At 40.5% G+C, this 16246-nt stretch overlaps 1 protein-coding gene across 6 annotated transcripts in view; it reads right to left on the minus strand.

Annotated features, from left to right (window-relative positions):
* The window catches only part of SRSF11 (serine and arginine rich splicing factor 11), a 204450-nt gene that overhangs the window by 163605 nt on the left and 24599 nt on the right, over positions 1 to 16246 (minus strand). For all 6 annotated transcript variants that reach the window (XM_033916649.1, XM_033916647.1, XM_033916648.1 and 3 more), the window contains exons 2-5: positions 11645 to 11778; positions 7592 to 7701; positions 7067 to 7159; positions 6396 to 6445 (exon numbers count right to left, since the gene is read on the minus strand). In XM_033916649.1, coding sequence (XP_033772540.1) covers positions 6396 to 6445; positions 7067 to 7159; positions 7592 to 7701; positions 11645 to 11778 — 387 coding nt within the window. The remainder of the gene's footprint in view (positions 1 to 6395; positions 6446 to 7066; positions 7160 to 7591; positions 7702 to 11644; positions 11779 to 16246) is intronic.

Here is a 16246-nt window from a genome sequence, read left to right on the forward strand (position 1 = left end):
AGCCCTTTCTGTCCTGGAATCTTAATCTGGTCCTATAGGCCCTTGCGAAGGTCCTGTATGAGCCTTTGAAGGAGGATCCCCCATAGATCTGACAGTTAAGACAGTTTTCTTAATAGCTGTAACATTAGCGAGAAGAGAGTCAGAGCTGCAGCATCTGTCCTATAGAGTGCCCTTTCTTCGAATCTCAGAGGCTAGCATCTCAATTCAATGGTTTCTTCCTTCTTGCCAAAGGTTGTGTCCAGTTTTCACATAAACCAAAAGATGTGACTCACAGTCTTCAAAACTACGAGAGCGAAGAAAGCAGAGTACTGAAAGTTCTGGATGTGCGAATAATTTTGATTCATTACTTGGAGGTAACCAACGAGTTCTGGTTGTCTGATCACTTCTTTGTGCTTACAAATGTAGCACATCGGGGAAGACCGGCATCTAAAGCAACCATATCCAGGTGATCAAGATAGCCATCTCTTTCATCTATATTGGATGTGGAAAGCAGTCTTCAGTGGTGCAGAAAGCACACTCTACTCGCAGTGTCGCGTCATCTTGGACAGTCTACAGTAGTCTCACCTGCAGAGATTTGTAGGGCAGCCACTTGGCCCAATCTCCATACATTCACTAAGTTTTACAGGATAGATGTAGCAGCAAAGATGGACACCACTTTTGGGTTCTCAGTTCTGGCAGTAGGCTCATCTGTCACACCCTAGGAACAGGGGACAGCTCTGATACTTCCCGATGGTCAAGGCTACTAGATCTGTTGCACAAGAAAGAAAGATTAGACTCTTATCTTGCTAATCTTCTTTTTTGTAAACAAGAATGGTAGTCACAAAGTTTTAAATGGTTGAAGCTGAAGCAAGCTATTCAGGAGGGGTTCCCTGAATGGAAAAATCTTAACAATCAGTATAGTGAGGAATTTTTATGTTTTCAAGCAGATTTTCTGGGACACCAGGCCGCACAGTGGTATAAATTGCTATCTGGATTTATGAATAAAAAACCAAAGACTGGTCTTAGAGACATTTGGAGCATTGAGATTAAGCATCAAATTTCTGCATCTCAATGGCCACGTATTTGGTCTTGGAGAATGAGATGTACAGTTGTCTGTATCTATGAGACAAACTTGATTCTTTTTGTTACATAGAGCATTTTGGACCCCAGTTAGATTACAAAAGTTGGATTGCTCTAAGTCTAATAGATGCTGGCATTGTAATCTGGAAGCAGGGACTTTAGATCATCTACTTTATTTTTGTCCCTGTATTATGGCCTTTTGGAAATCAATTTGGTCCCAAATTAATGCCTTATTAGAAAATCATGTAGCTTTATCATATGATACAATTCTATTTGGAACGTCCATGAGAAAAAAAAGTCAAATTTCATCTAATAATAATAATAAACAGGAGTTTATTAATAATGACAGGAGTTGCCATTCAGCATATTACTAGAAATTGGAAAGACTATACCAGACTTAATTACACCTTCTGGTGGAACTCATTATGCCAATGGAAAGGACAATTGCCATGCAAAAAGGAAATTATAACAATTTCAAAAAAATTTGGGAACCATTGATAACATATTGTAATGAGTAGACACCTTTATACACTAAAGTATAATTAGAATAATGGGGAAGGGGGGATATATTGCTTCTTAATTGGTTTATTATTATTTTGAACACATTACATGTATGATATGTTTGATTTACATTATTTGTGGAAAGGGTGGGTGTGGGAGGGATTTAAAATATGTATTGAATAATAAGAAATAATTTTCAAGTGATATATAGGAATTAAATGTTGTAATATTGTTCACTTGGTGTAAGATGAAAAAATGAATAAAGAATTGGGAAAAAAAAAGAATGGTAGTCTTAACACCCGGCTTGTCAGAAATATACTGTACTAGATTGCTTTCTAGTTCAGACATGTCTGCTTAGTCAGATGTCTTGTTTTCATCTCCTGCCTGGTAGGGTAAGGACTGAAGAGGAATTCACTCATAAGAGGCTCATTTTAAATACTGAGCAAAAGAATTATTGGTGCAGATGGCACACAGTAAGTGGCTCCTTTTGTTTCCATCTTGTTTGTTTCACTTAGTACTGGTTTAAAAGCGCTGTTGTTTAACGTTTGTATTTAGAGCAGAACAAACAAGAAACTCCCCACCCCTCTCTTATGTTTGCACTCTAGGACTCACAAGAAGCTTTGGTACTGACTGAGAGGGTGGAGCTCAGTGATGGGAGGTAGAGCGTGAAAACAAAACAAGACAGTGGACTCTCTACAACCCTTGTGGCTAATGAGGGTTTAACACTCTGGTCAAGACTGCCAAGTCTTGTTGCACAAGAAATATAATTTTTACTTCTTTCATTTGCAAAGCATTTCTCACATGTAAAATCTGTTGTAAATTTATACTACAGGAAACACACATCACCCATACAGCTCACTAAAAAGGGGGGGGGGGGGGCGTAAGACTTGTAGACAGCTTTTTCTGTGCGGTTTACACAATCAAAGCGGTTTACATTTTTTTAGACAGATACTTATTTTGTACCTGGGGCAATGAAGCATTAAGTGCCCAGAGACACAAGGAGTTGCAGTGGGAATCAAACTCACCACCTCAGAGTGCTGAGGCAGCTGCTCTAACCTCTAGGCTACTCCTCCACTCACTCTTTGGGGTAGTCCATCTGGTTTGTACCAAATGCAATGGAGAATGAAAATAGCTTGCTTATCTTCCCGGGCTTGCAGGTACCACTCAAGAGTGAAGTTACCCAGGATGGAGACTTGGTTGACCCCCGTTTCTGAATGGACTTCCCAATTCAGTGTGCTATTTGTAGTCCTTCATTCTCCAACTGAAATCAGCACGTATATCTCAAATTGCATCAGAAATCCAGAACAGGCCCAAAAATCTCCCTCCTGGAACTAGGTAACTTGACAGCTCTAGTTCTAAAACATTAAGCCACTCCATTCGAAGCACGCCTAGCCCCTGTGTTCATTCATTCACATGCTATTACTGGCACAACACCCACAGCAAGATTTTGCATTTTCCTTGCTATTTCTGGAGAGGTAAAAGGTTTGTTTTTTTTTGGTGGGGGGAGGTGAAGTAAAATTAAGAATGAAGAGATGGGGAAGAGGGCAGGGAGAATGAAGATAAATCAAGTGAGGTCCACATATATGGTAGTTCATGGTGGTGGTGATAGGGTGTATGTTGACCTATAAGCCAATACAGTGTTAATCTCTACTAGTGCTGCCCGATTCATGATTCGAATCGGTTCACCAATTCATTTCGGGTGAATCGATTCGAATCGGTTCAAAACAAAAAAAAAAAACGGCTTCCCGATTCGCCTGACCCTCCCCCCTCACCCCCTAAAGCAGGAGCAGCAGCTACCGCACCTACTTTAGAAGGCGAGGGGGGAGGGTCAGTTGGGAAGTGCTGCTGTCGGCTCCCCCCCCCCGGCGTCTGGCTTCTAGCTCCCACCCCCTCAGCCTTCCGCTCACCCCGGCCTCCCCACACTGTTTACCTTCCAGCCGGAACAGCCTGCAAGCAAGATCGCAGTGTTAGCGATCTTAGTACCGCTCCTCTGATGTCAGAGAAGAGGCGGGACCGCAACGGAGGAACCAGCTCCGAAGCGGTACTAAGATCGCTAACACCGCGATCTTGTTTGCAGGCTGTTCCAGCTGGAAGGTAAACAGTGTGGTGAGGCCAGGGGGGTGGAAGCCGGAAGCCGGGGGGGGGGGGGAGTGAGCAATTCTTTGGGGTGGAACAGGCACGCAGGCATTCAAAGGGGGGTGGACAGACCTTCAGGGGTGGGATAGGCCTTCAAGGGGGGGGGGGAGGCAGGCCTTCAAAAGGGGGGACATGTATTCAAGGGGGGGACAGGCCTTTAGGGGGGACAGGCAGGCCTTCAGGGGTGGGATCGTCTTTCAAGGGGGGACAAGCCTTCAAGGGGGGGGAGGCAGGCCTTCAAAGGGGGGACAGATCTTCAAGGGGGGGACAGGAAGGCCTTCAAGGGGGGAGCAAACCTTCAAGGGGGGAGGCAGGCCTTCAAAGGGGGACAGGTCTTCAAGGGGGAGGGACAGGCAGGCCTTCAGGGGTGGGATAGGTCTTCAAGGGGGGGACAGGCAGGCCTTCAGGGGTGGGATAGGTCTTCAAGGGGGGGGGACACAAGCCTTCAAGGGGGGACAGACCTTCAAGGGGGGGACGTACCTTCAAGGGAGGGGGGCCCTAGTATAGAAGTACACGGAGGGAGGGAAAGGGGGGTTCAAAGAGATGTGCATATGCTGGACTTTGGGGAGGAAGAAATGGGTCTGTTAGAGGAGAGGGAGCGAGGGAGAGAGATGATGGACAATGGGATTTAGGGAGAGAAGGAACAGAAAGGAAGAGAAGTTGGACACAAGGGATGGTGTGGAGGGGGGATAGAGATACTGGATAGGAGGGTAGTTGGGAAGGAAGGAGAGATGTTGGATGAAAGGGTAGTTAAGAAAAGGTGGATCTGTGGAGGGAAACGAAAAAAAGGAAAGATGCCAGACCTCCTGGGAAAGGAAGAGAAACAGAAGGGGAGGACAGAGATGGATGGTTAGCAGGGAGAAAGAAGAAAGAAGGAGACCCTGGCAAGCAAGTTGTCAGAAGACAACCAGAGCCTGAGACCAACAAAATTTGAATAATGACCAGACAACAAAAGGTAGAATAACTAATTTTATTTTCTGTTTTGTGATTACAATATGTCAGATTTGAAATGTGTACCCTGCCAGAGCTGGTGTTAGACCGCAAACGTGAGCTAGGATTTAACAGAGAGAGGAAAAGTCTTTTTTGTTTGTTTATTTTGTTTACACCACAGCGCCAGTGTGGTTAGGAGAAGGCAAAGGGGGTGAAGAGGCTGTAAAATAAACCCACCAGGATGTTTGAAAAAAAAACAACAAAACACCCAATTGGGCAGGAAAATCGAATCGAAAAACCAATTCAATAGGCTGAATCGAATCAAAATTTTTTTTCCTGAATCGGGCAGCACTAATCTCTACCTACAGATGTCAGTGGTAGCAGTGGCTGGCAATAGCGTCCCTCCTTCAGCTTTATCAGGTGTCTATACAAGTCAGTCCAATGTACAGATGCATAAGCCCAAGACAAACTAGTGTACACACTGCACAACACACCTAAACATGTTGCTACTATTTGGGTTTTTGCCAGGTACTAGTGGCCTGGATTGGCCACCTTGAGGACAGGCTACAGGGTCAGATGGAACATTGGTCTAATCCGGTAAGGCTATTCTTATGTTCTTATGCTTAGTTGGTGGTAAGACTGTCTTACCTTATTACAAGCCTGGCCTGAGCACAGTCAGCCAAAACCAGATCACATTGTTGTATCCTTAACAGTTGTATCGTGCTACAGATTAATAACATTTTGTATTAACTGTAGATGGAGGTTCTGATGAAAATCTATAATGCCAAAAGGCATAAAAGGTTGGCATTCACTTTATTCAACATGATCTGGACACTATGTTTATCACAAAAAATGCTCCTGGATGAGGCACATTCAACAAAGTTAAATACAAGATGGTGCCATTAATAGAGAACTAAGTGGACTAATCCTGCCTCATGATCACTATGGCAGTCATTTAAATAAATGAGGTAATACCAGACCAGGTTTATGATGAGTTCAGTGCTTTAGGTCCATCTCAGTTGAGCAGTACAGAATTATACTATTGGTTATAGTGAAGACTATTTTGACATTATAATAACTCAAATAGCCTTTTCCCAAACACACACCCATAAAAGTCTCAACCCTTCCTCTACTAGGGGCATGACTACATTTATAGACAGGCCCCTAGCTCTTGGGAACATTTGACCATAGTGAGAGCAGTCTGGCTCATAATCCAGTTCTAAGCATAGGAAGCAGGTGGAGTGACTGGGATTAATATCTTTCATCTACCTGAACAGTACTCAAATCCACACTAGGATATCCATTAAGAAGAAAATCTGGATTAAGATTTTTATTTTTTTGTTGGTTTTGGGAGAAGAAAAAAAAAGTCTCTAAAATAGAAAAGCTTTCCTCAGAAGGTTGAATTTTCTCAAGAAAACTTTTATTAGTCTATGCTGTTGTATCACAAGTCCAGGCAGAAGAACAGACCTAAAAGATTGCTGGAACTTGCAAAATAGCAGCTGTACAGAACCTCTTCTGTATGCTCAGAAATATATTAATTTTTCTGAGATGTAAGAGCCGGCCAACTAAATGTGGCAAATTCATTCTGCTTATCAAAAAATTATCTGTTAGCATGTCCCAATCTACATAAGCTGAGAGAAGGTATGTAAGGTAATGACACCAAGTAATATTTACCTAATGTTTCTAGTTAAACTATTAACCTTGTGTAATTAGTAACATTGCTAACATATTTCATAATTACAATTTATTACAAAATAAAAATAACTTACTTTGGATCAACTGTGCTCATCAGTTTTAGTAACTGATCTGTTGCAAGAGACTGTAAAAAGATATCAAAAATAGTCATAAAATGCCTCTAAAATATAGAAAAATTATAGCTGAGAAACTAAATACTAATACCAAAGAATATTCAGTGCTAATACTACAATTATAAAGAACAGATTTGAAATATGAGAAATATTTGTAGAACAATATCTTGGACACAGTGTTGTAGGTTAGCAGAATATTAAAGTGTAAAGCTCAATCAGGGTTCCTTTTACTGAGGTATTTTAACAGAAATAGCATGTGCTAAATGCCACATAGCCCACTGTATACTTATGGGCTACATGGCACTTAATGCACACTAATTTGTTAACACACCTGATAAAAAACAGGAATTGTAGCAGGTTTCCGGGTCTCGCTGCGTCTGTGTAGAAAAAACCAACAGGTCAGCCCAACAAACTTTCATGCCAAAAGAATTCAAATTCCTTAGGACTTTGAATACGAGTCAAGGAATTTGAATTCTTTTGGCATATATATATATATATATATATATATATATTTTTTTTTTTTTTTTTTTTTCTTTGTACACAGATGCAGCGAGACCCGGAAACCTGCTACAATCATGACGCCAGCTGGGGAAGCCTAAGAGAACAAGAACCAGGAAAACTGAATAATCTACCTGTGAGTTTAAGTTTGATCCAGGAAGCCCAAGGGCAGCAAGGGTAGGATCGAGAGATGGAGCTCCCAGGGCAGCCAGAGGAACAGCACCAATCTATGAAACATATGCAGTCAATGAGTAAAACAAGACAAACAAATTCCTGTGTTACACTTTGCTTCAGTTCTCTCAAATATGCCAAGGATTCAAACTTTCCTGATCATATTTGATATAAAGCTACATCCTACACTGTTCTACAGTCCATGTGTGCTATGGTGATTTACTAATCTGTATTAAAATAAGAGATTAAATAAGATGCTTAGAAGAATCATGGAATTCTTATGACTTCACAGAACACAAAACCAGAGGGCAAGTGTGCTGAAATATCACAAAAAGCACAAGAAAAGATGTTAATGGTTTACTTAAATATACATTTTAACAGACAGTGATATGGGATGAGGAAGCATAATATAAAACATCAATTTTATTACTGCTTTTCATTCAAAAAAGCAAATGATTACTTTCTTTCCAGTTCAATTAAATATCTACCTGAGCAAGTGGGTTTGGAGTAGGCAGGAGTCCACCTCCAGGCATAATGCCTGCAACTGCATTAGCTGGGGTCAACAGAGACAAAGCCTTAGTCTCATCAGGAATTACTCCTGCAGAAAAATACCTCAGCATTAGAAATCATTCCCTTTAAAAGCAGAAGACACAAAATACACCTAGAAAATGTCTCCCTGATATACCACTTCAGTTTGCTGAAAGTACTTATTCTTGCTAAAATATAAATTATTCATAGACATCAAGATTTATCATTAATTTTATGTATGAATCCTCAATATGTGAAAATTTGACTGTTTCCCTTTTCCTTACAAATGGTTAAGTTTCTAGAGTAAAAAAAAATAGCACAATACACACTACTATTTTTTTTGTTAACACTGCCAAGATTTCATCACCTGTACTCGATTTTTAAGTCATGAACCAAACGTAAGCAAGCACAGTCGGTTCTCCGGGGGTGTGCTCTCAACTTTCAAAAGCTGTTTTATGAACAACGACTCGTGTCGGCTGCTTCACTATAAAGCACACAGAAAAATCAAGATACACAAGACAAAAAAAGTTTGATTTAGGGGTTAATATGGTACAGTTCACTATGATTTTTTTTTCTCTTTTACACCTACCATATAAATTTTGTAAAAAAAAAATTAGAGGTCGTATGCAAGGAAGTAGTGCTGAATCAAGCATAGGGCTTATGTTGACTCATCAGAAGTATACGAAAGTCTCTGCAAATCTCTGCATACACACTGTGGCACATTCCTTACCTGTGCTGTACAACTCAAAAGAAAAAAAGTACCAAAAGTGTGCCATAGCTACCGCACCAAAAATACTACAAACTGCCACTTCAAAGAAAGTCTGGCACAATCTCTTAAAACCAGCTAAAGCAAGCTTCTACGTCCTAAACTCTTCGGAGGACAATCTAAACGAAGCGTCCTAGTGAGACAAGTTCTCAGGTAGACAATTTTTATTCTGTCCAACAGCAAAAGCCCTAGACAGATTAATCTATTAATGTGCCCAAGCCCCCAAAATGAGAGTTCAGTTATACAATTTAACTATAGATTTGCATATACCAGTAATGTCTTTTCCTGCACATTAAGAAACTGCATCTCATCATAAAACATACAATATATACAGGGCACTTAAGAGAAACTGGATAAGCTGCAGAAGAAAACTGTTGGGTGGTATTTTCAGCAGGGCCTGGTATATAGTTCAGGCTGAACCAGGGAAAAGAACTGTAAAACACAACAACAAAAAAGAAAAACCACTGTTAAATAAAGGTAATGGTTCCTTCCACCTATACTGAGAGCTGCTGCTAATATCAACAAATGTATAATACACAGCACTGTTATCTTGCCTGTGTCTCTGAGCTGTCATCAATTTAGATACCAAGAGTTGAATGGGGTGGGGGAAGAAATATCATTGAAGTCTTGGGCATTTCAAGTGTATCATACAGTGCAACAATACCTATTATTGATCTCTGAATATTTGTGCATGCATAAAATGTGTCTCGAAGAAAGGATTTAAAACTTATATATCAAACTGGTAAACTCAGTTTAGCAAAAATTTAGGGACTAAAAGAGACCCATTAACTGGTCTTGCCATCTGTTTTATTCAATACGTAGCCCCATGAACAGTAAGTATCATAGGATTTTCTGCCATTATGGGAACACTACCATTTTACTGGCACGCCATATGAATCCTTTCAGACTTACTGTGAGACAAAACATAAAAGTATAAATCCTACAAAAATCATGAATTTGAGCCTCTGATTAAAATATTTAATAACTATCATTAAAAAGCAAATGAAGCACCTCACCAGTTAATTTTCTGGCATAAAGATATTTTACTGCTGCTTTGTTAGAATCATGAATACTGTACAAATGGGTAAAAATGAAAGAAAAGAGACAGACAAATCAACATTATCCTAAGCACCCTCAATATCTCCCAATTTTGACTCATAAGCCAACGTTTCATTAAGGTTGGAATAAAGTACCATACCTTGCTGTAGACTCAAATATAGCTCTATGTATTAAAATAGAAGGCAACAGCTTACACCAAACCATCTAAATTCTACAGTGGTCTTGATATAGAATGAGTATCTGTAAATGCCTCTATTACAAAGCATTTACTTTAACAATGAATGACATTAAAAGTGCACAGATAAAAAAGCAGAAAGAGAAATAATGGGTGAAAATAGCCACAAAATCATTTACAAAGAATCTTTTCATTCCAACACAGTCTCCAAATAATAAAACTGCTTTGCACATTAACTCCCTTTTTTACTAAGCTGCGGTAGAGGTTTCTACCATGGCCTGGAGTGCTAAATGCTCCAACACTGCTCCGATATTCATAGGAATTCTATGAACGTCAGAATAGCATTGAAGCATTTAGCACTCCAGGCCGTAGTACAAACATCTATTGCAGCTTAGTAAATCCTTACCGATTTTCTCTTATACAGTTGCCACCCCTAAATCTCTAGAAACATATCAGCAAATGATAAAGAGCAGACTGTGTTGTAATACATTATACCAGAGCCACAGATTTGCTTCTTCCAAGCTAAAATCACTAAAAAGTAACTTAAGTGAAAAACTCACAAAAGTCACTACAGAAACAAATATACTTGACTTGCATCAAACATTATTTCTCCACATAACATGTTTTATCAATAAATTTCAAAATAAATCAGATGCGATAACATGTCTAAAGAACTCAACTGCCATCTACAGGGCACAATGAAAAAACCTCCTGATATAAAATGATTACCCACAACTAATTCTAGCACACTCACTCAAGATTCCTAATTCCTAAATGCAAAAGTCCATGTTCAGTTACCCCAGTATGCTTTATTGATGAATGAACCAGAGAAATTACTACAATTGACCATCTGCACTCAAATACTGCAATTCCTCTTCAAATCACCATCTCCTATTTCTGATGCTACCTAAGATTGGCGTCAAAAGAGAAACTCATTTTCTCTTTTAATAATCCAATATTCTAAGTTATTTATCCTAACCCGATGTATGGCAAAGCAGGGGAATTTTACATTGGTCTATTTTCGCTGGTGTTTCTAATTGGTCTATTTTCTCTGGTGTTTCTAATCACTAGTAATATGTCATCTCGAGTATATTTTTAAAGAAAAACTATTTTAACAGTACCCCTATTCTCTTGGATGTCTACTAAATTATAATCCCTGTAAAATACCACTATATTATTTGGCATAACAATTTGCATATAAAGTATGATAACCTCACTTTATTTTCAAATTAAGATTAACATCCTAAAATGTTAAAAGTAAAAAAAAAGAGAGAAAATGTAATTAACAAGTGGTTACACCAGGAAAACACTTGGGGACTTGAGTGCTTGCTGGCCTTTAGTTAATGTCTAGAATCCCCTGTAGCTGCAGAGGACCCACTCTTTTCAGCCATCTGGAAGGGCTTTGCATTTGCCTTCTCCACTACAAAAATCACACACACAAATAACAGAGAAAAGAGTTTATTATTTGAGATTCTAAGAAATACAGCAAGGCTGCACACACAAAATTGTGGAAATTTAGAACACCCAGTGTTCATCTGGCACCATTTGGAAGTTATCCTGATTTAATCAAGTGAACCCTTGGTAGACTAGAAAATGAGCATCATGTTAAAAGGCCAAAGAAAGCAAATGCTACAGATTAGAACTGTGTTTAAAGTATGTATCTGAAAATAATTAGGTAGACGCAGTTCTCACTAATGTTTTGTACTGAAGAAATAATTTAATTGGAATTTAGGATATCATTAATAGATTGTGAAGAAATGGAATTAGAGAATTTTAAATAATTTTATATCAAATTAATGTCTTTAAAATTGCAGCCAAAATAATTGTCTTGTCCATCACTGTCATTAAAGTGTTTCCAAATTAATATTATAACCCCAGTATACCAAGGGTTTTTATTCAGTTTCCAAAAATGTTAATGTAAAGTTTTTCAAAAGCTACTAATTCCCAGAAAGCTACCGTGAAAACAATCTGCAATTTTCTGATGGCTTTGTAAGAGTTAAACAGTCCACAAACCTTCTGCATATGGAACCACTATCAGAGCTCTGTCAACGAATACAGTGTTTGTCAGATGCTGGGCCACAACTGCAGAGTCAGGATCACTGAACTTTACAAAACAGACACGGGATGTTACAGGCATAGGAGAATCACTAAAAGGGAAAGTAAATGAACATTATTAAGACAACTCTGATACTTTATTTCAAGGAGAATAATGTAGTTCACCATCATGTGTCACCAAATATTCTCAAAGAATTTAATGCATTTTAACTAGAAACTGTAAACAATGTATAGTACATTTAAACTCTAAAATGAGCTTTTCCTAAATATATCAGTACTGGACTCTAGCAGTACTGGACTTAAGTGGAATGTGCTGGAAACTACTCAGTAAAACTAAGTCTAACCCATAGAACTCCCTAGTACATCTAATTTTCAGAATATCCACAATGAACAGTCATGTAAGACAACTGCACACATTTGGTTCATATACCAGATAAATTTCCATCTGAATAATCTCAAAAATAGACCTGTCTGGAAGTCTTATAGACAATCTATTTTATTCACTGCAAGTTGTCTAACTATGAAATATCTTTTGTTTGTGGTCTCTCAATATACTATCTGATGGGGTTTTTTTATTTCAACTTGACAAATCTGAAATATAATTGTGCAATTCTATAAAAGTAGACCAAAAGTTAGGTGCCAAACACTAAATCTATTACACAGCATCTGGGTGCTCAGATTCCATTATCGAATATTAGCATAAAATCAGCACATACGCACCAACATTTATTCAGGCCCAGCTATACCACGTCAACAGTAGGCATAAATGTATATGCCTAGATGTGGCACTTTATGTACATAACTTATAGAATACGGTATATGTTAAATGTGGGACCCACCTATGTGCATACACCCCCTTACATTATGTGCCAAGAGAGTTGAGCACTAAAGTTATAGAATACCACTTATGCACGTAACTAACGTTCTCATGTGCAAGTGCATGTATTCTATAATATACATGTGCAACTGGCATCTAACTTTAGGAAACCTGTACTAAAATGATAGGCTGGAGTTTAGACACAGTCCTCCACTGTGTAAATTCAAGAAGTTAAGATATCATCATCATACTTTGCCATCAAACCAAAGTAATGATGAAGTATCAGCAGAGAATGCAGGTATATACTACCTGCAAGAACTATCTTGAAGTAATGACTTCAAATGGAGAGACTGCTGGCATCTCATTAATTCTTGACTAGTTATTCATATCTTATTGAGGAGAGGGAGAATCAAAAACACTGGAAGGTTGTCAGTCATTATATAAACATCCTGTTTGCATTCTGAACCATTTTGGTTGCTTCTAATTTGCAGTACTGGACAGTTGTTTACAGCCATCGCCACTTTACGTTCACTGTGGTAGAAATCAGAAGACTGTGTGACCTAAGCTGGGCAATAACACATTTGTGTATACACTTCTCCCTCGGTATTTGCGGGGGCTAGAGGCAGAGCCGGACCGCGAATAGGAAAAAATCGCGAATATCTTCTCATCCGGCTCTGACCCACCCCCGCCTCCCTCCTGCCTTCCCCCCCTTACCTGGTGGTCTAGCAGGCTTTCGGGGCAGGAGCAATCTTTCTACGCTCCTGCCCCGTGCAGATCACCAATAGGAAATGACTGCCATGAGTTCCCATAGTCTCTCGAGACTACGACGGGAGCTCACGGCAGCCAATTCCTATTGGCGATCTACACGGGGCAGGAGCATAGGAAGATCGCTCCTGTCCTGAAAGCCCGCTAGACCACCAGGTAAAGCTGGGATGCTGGGGGGGAAGGCAAAATTATGAGGGGTATCCCCCTCCCCCCCCCAAAAAAAATCACGATTATGTGACATCGCGAGTGCCGAAACCACGAATGGGGAGGGGGAAGTGTAATGGGATATCCCCTGAAATAATGCTTCCTAACCCGTTTTTGAACATTTTTGCTTAACTGTAAATAATTACTGGACTCTGTTGAAATCTTTGAAAGTGTGAATAAACATGTAGATTAAGGTGAGCTGGTTGACGTAGCGTAGTATCTAGATTTTCAGAAAGCTTTTGAAAAAATTCCTCATAAGAGACACCTTTAAAAAATTAGTCATGTGATAGAAGGCAATGTTCTGTTGTGGATTAGGAATTGGTTATTGGTATGTGAAACAGAGAATAGGGTTAAAATGACCATTTTTCTCAATGAAGGAGGGTGAACAGTGGAGTGCCTTTCTCACTGAATTTGACTCCTGGCTATTAGGCTTCCTTGATTCATCTTCTCCCTCCCTCATTCTTGGGGACTTTAACTTTCACCCTGATGATCCCACTGACAAGTATGCTGCTAAATTTCTTGCCTTAACCTCATTTGACTTCCAGCTTTGCTCCACAACCCCCACTCACCAGAATGGCCACTGCCTTGATCTTGTCTTTTCCTCCAACTGCGCTCTAACTTCTCTACCTCACTGATCCCCATCTCTGATCCCCATCTGATAACCTTCACCATTGCTCCCCCTCCACCATGCCCAAGAGATTTCGATATCTTCAAGCTCTTGATCCTTCCACGCTCTCATCCACTATTTCACCTCTCCTTGCCTCCACTATGTTGTTATTTAAGTCTGTCCATAAGGCTGTCTCGTCATACAACTCTATTCTCTCCTCTGCTTTGGACACCCTTGCTTCCCCTGTTCCTTGCTCTGTCAGGCGTACCAAATTTCAACCTTGGCTCACTCCCAGTGTCCGTTACTTACGTTCCTGCACCCGCTGTAATGAGCGCCTTTGGCTCAAATTTCGCACATGTGCTGACTTTCTTCACTTTAAATTTATGTTGACGTCGATTAATTCTGCACTTACACGAGTCAAGCAAGACTACTACATCCAACTAACTAACTTCCTTTCTTCCAACCCTCGTCGTCTCTGCCACGCTTAACTACCTCCTCTTCTGACCCCTCCTTCTCTCTCTCCCCAGATTATGGCTGATTACTTCCATAACAAGGTCCGCAAGATCGCCCTTGAGTTCACTACAAAGTCACATCCTTCTGAACCCCTACCCACCATCCACTCTCCTGAACTTCAGTCTTGCACCTCCCTTTCATCCTTCACCCAAACAGCTCGTGAAGCTTCTCCTGTCTGGTCCTGCCCGCTTGTCCCTCCGTCAACTACTGCTGACTTTTCTGCCTTCTCTGTAATCACAGAGGAAGAAACTGCACAACTTCTGTCTACAGCCAAGCCTACTACATGCTCCTCAGACCCTATTCCTACCCCTCTACTTGACCCCATCTCACATACCGTTATCCCTCCCATATGCCATATTCTTAATCTATCTCTTTCCACTGCAACTGTCCCTGCTGCCTTCAAACATGCAGTGGTTAAACCGCTTCTCAAAAAAAACAAAAAAAAAAAAATCCCCACCTCGCCGGACCCCTCCTGCCCATCCAACTTTCGCCCTGTCTCCCTTCTTCCGTTCCTATCCAAGATACTCGAGCGGGCTAGTCTCTGTCGCTGCCTGGACTTCCATTCAACTTGACAGATTCTTGATCCTCTACAATCTGGTTTTTGGCCCAAACACGCCAAAGAGACTGCCCTCACTAAAGTCTGCAGTGACTTGTTCATGGCCAGATCTAAAGGCCTATACTCTATCCTTCTTGACCTGTCTGCTGCCTTTGATACTGTAAATCACAGCTTACTACTTGATACGCTGTTCTCATTTGGATTATGTGATTCTATTCTCTCTTTGTTTGCCTCCTACCTTTCCCAACGTACCTTTAGTATAAGTGTTGGCGAGTCCTCTTCTGCTGCTACCCCGCTAGCGATTGTGTACCCCAGGGTTCTGTCATAGGACCTCTCTCTCTCTACACCTCTTCCCTCAGTGCCCTGATCTCCTCCCATGGCTTCCAGTATCACTTATATGCTGATGATTCCCAGATCTACCTCTCTACACCTGAAATTTCACCTAAAGTCCAGGAAAAAGTCTCTGATTGTTTGGCTGACATGGCTGCCAGGATGTCCTGCCATCATATGAAACTAAATATGTCCAGGACTGAGCTGCTTCTCTTTCCTCCTTTCTCCATCTTGGTAAATACTTCTGTCATTTTTCCAGTCTCCTCTGTTGGCAACCTTGGAGTTGTCTTCGATTCTGACCTCTCATTTTCTATGCATATCCAACAAGCTGCTAAGACCTGTCGCTTCTATCTCTTCAATATCACCAAAATTCACCTCTTCCTCTCTAAGCATATTACCTGGAACCTTGTCTAAGCTCTCATAACCTCACACTTAGATTACTGCAATCTACTCCTAACTGGTATCCTGTAGTGTCACCTCTCACCCCCTTGCAATCTGTGCAAAACTCTGTGGCATGACTCATCTACCAACCGCGCTATGTTCATGTCACCCCTCTCCCTCTCACTTCACTGGCTCCCTATCTGTCATCGCATACAGTTCAAGATCTTATTGCTGACCTACAAGTATGTTCATTCTGCTGCCAATCAATATCTCTCCTCGCATCTCTCCCCTTATGCACCTCCCAGAGAACTCCATTCCTCAGTTAAGTCACTCTTCGCGTTGCCCTTCTCCTCCACTGCCAATTCCAGACTTTGTTCTTTTCATCTA

This window comes from Geotrypetes seraphini, chromosome 12 (genome assembly GCF_902459505.1).
Source record: "Geotrypetes seraphini chromosome 12, aGeoSer1.1, whole genome shotgun sequence".
Lineage (NCBI taxonomy): Eukaryota > Metazoa > Chordata > Amphibia > Gymnophiona > Dermophiidae > Geotrypetes > Geotrypetes seraphini.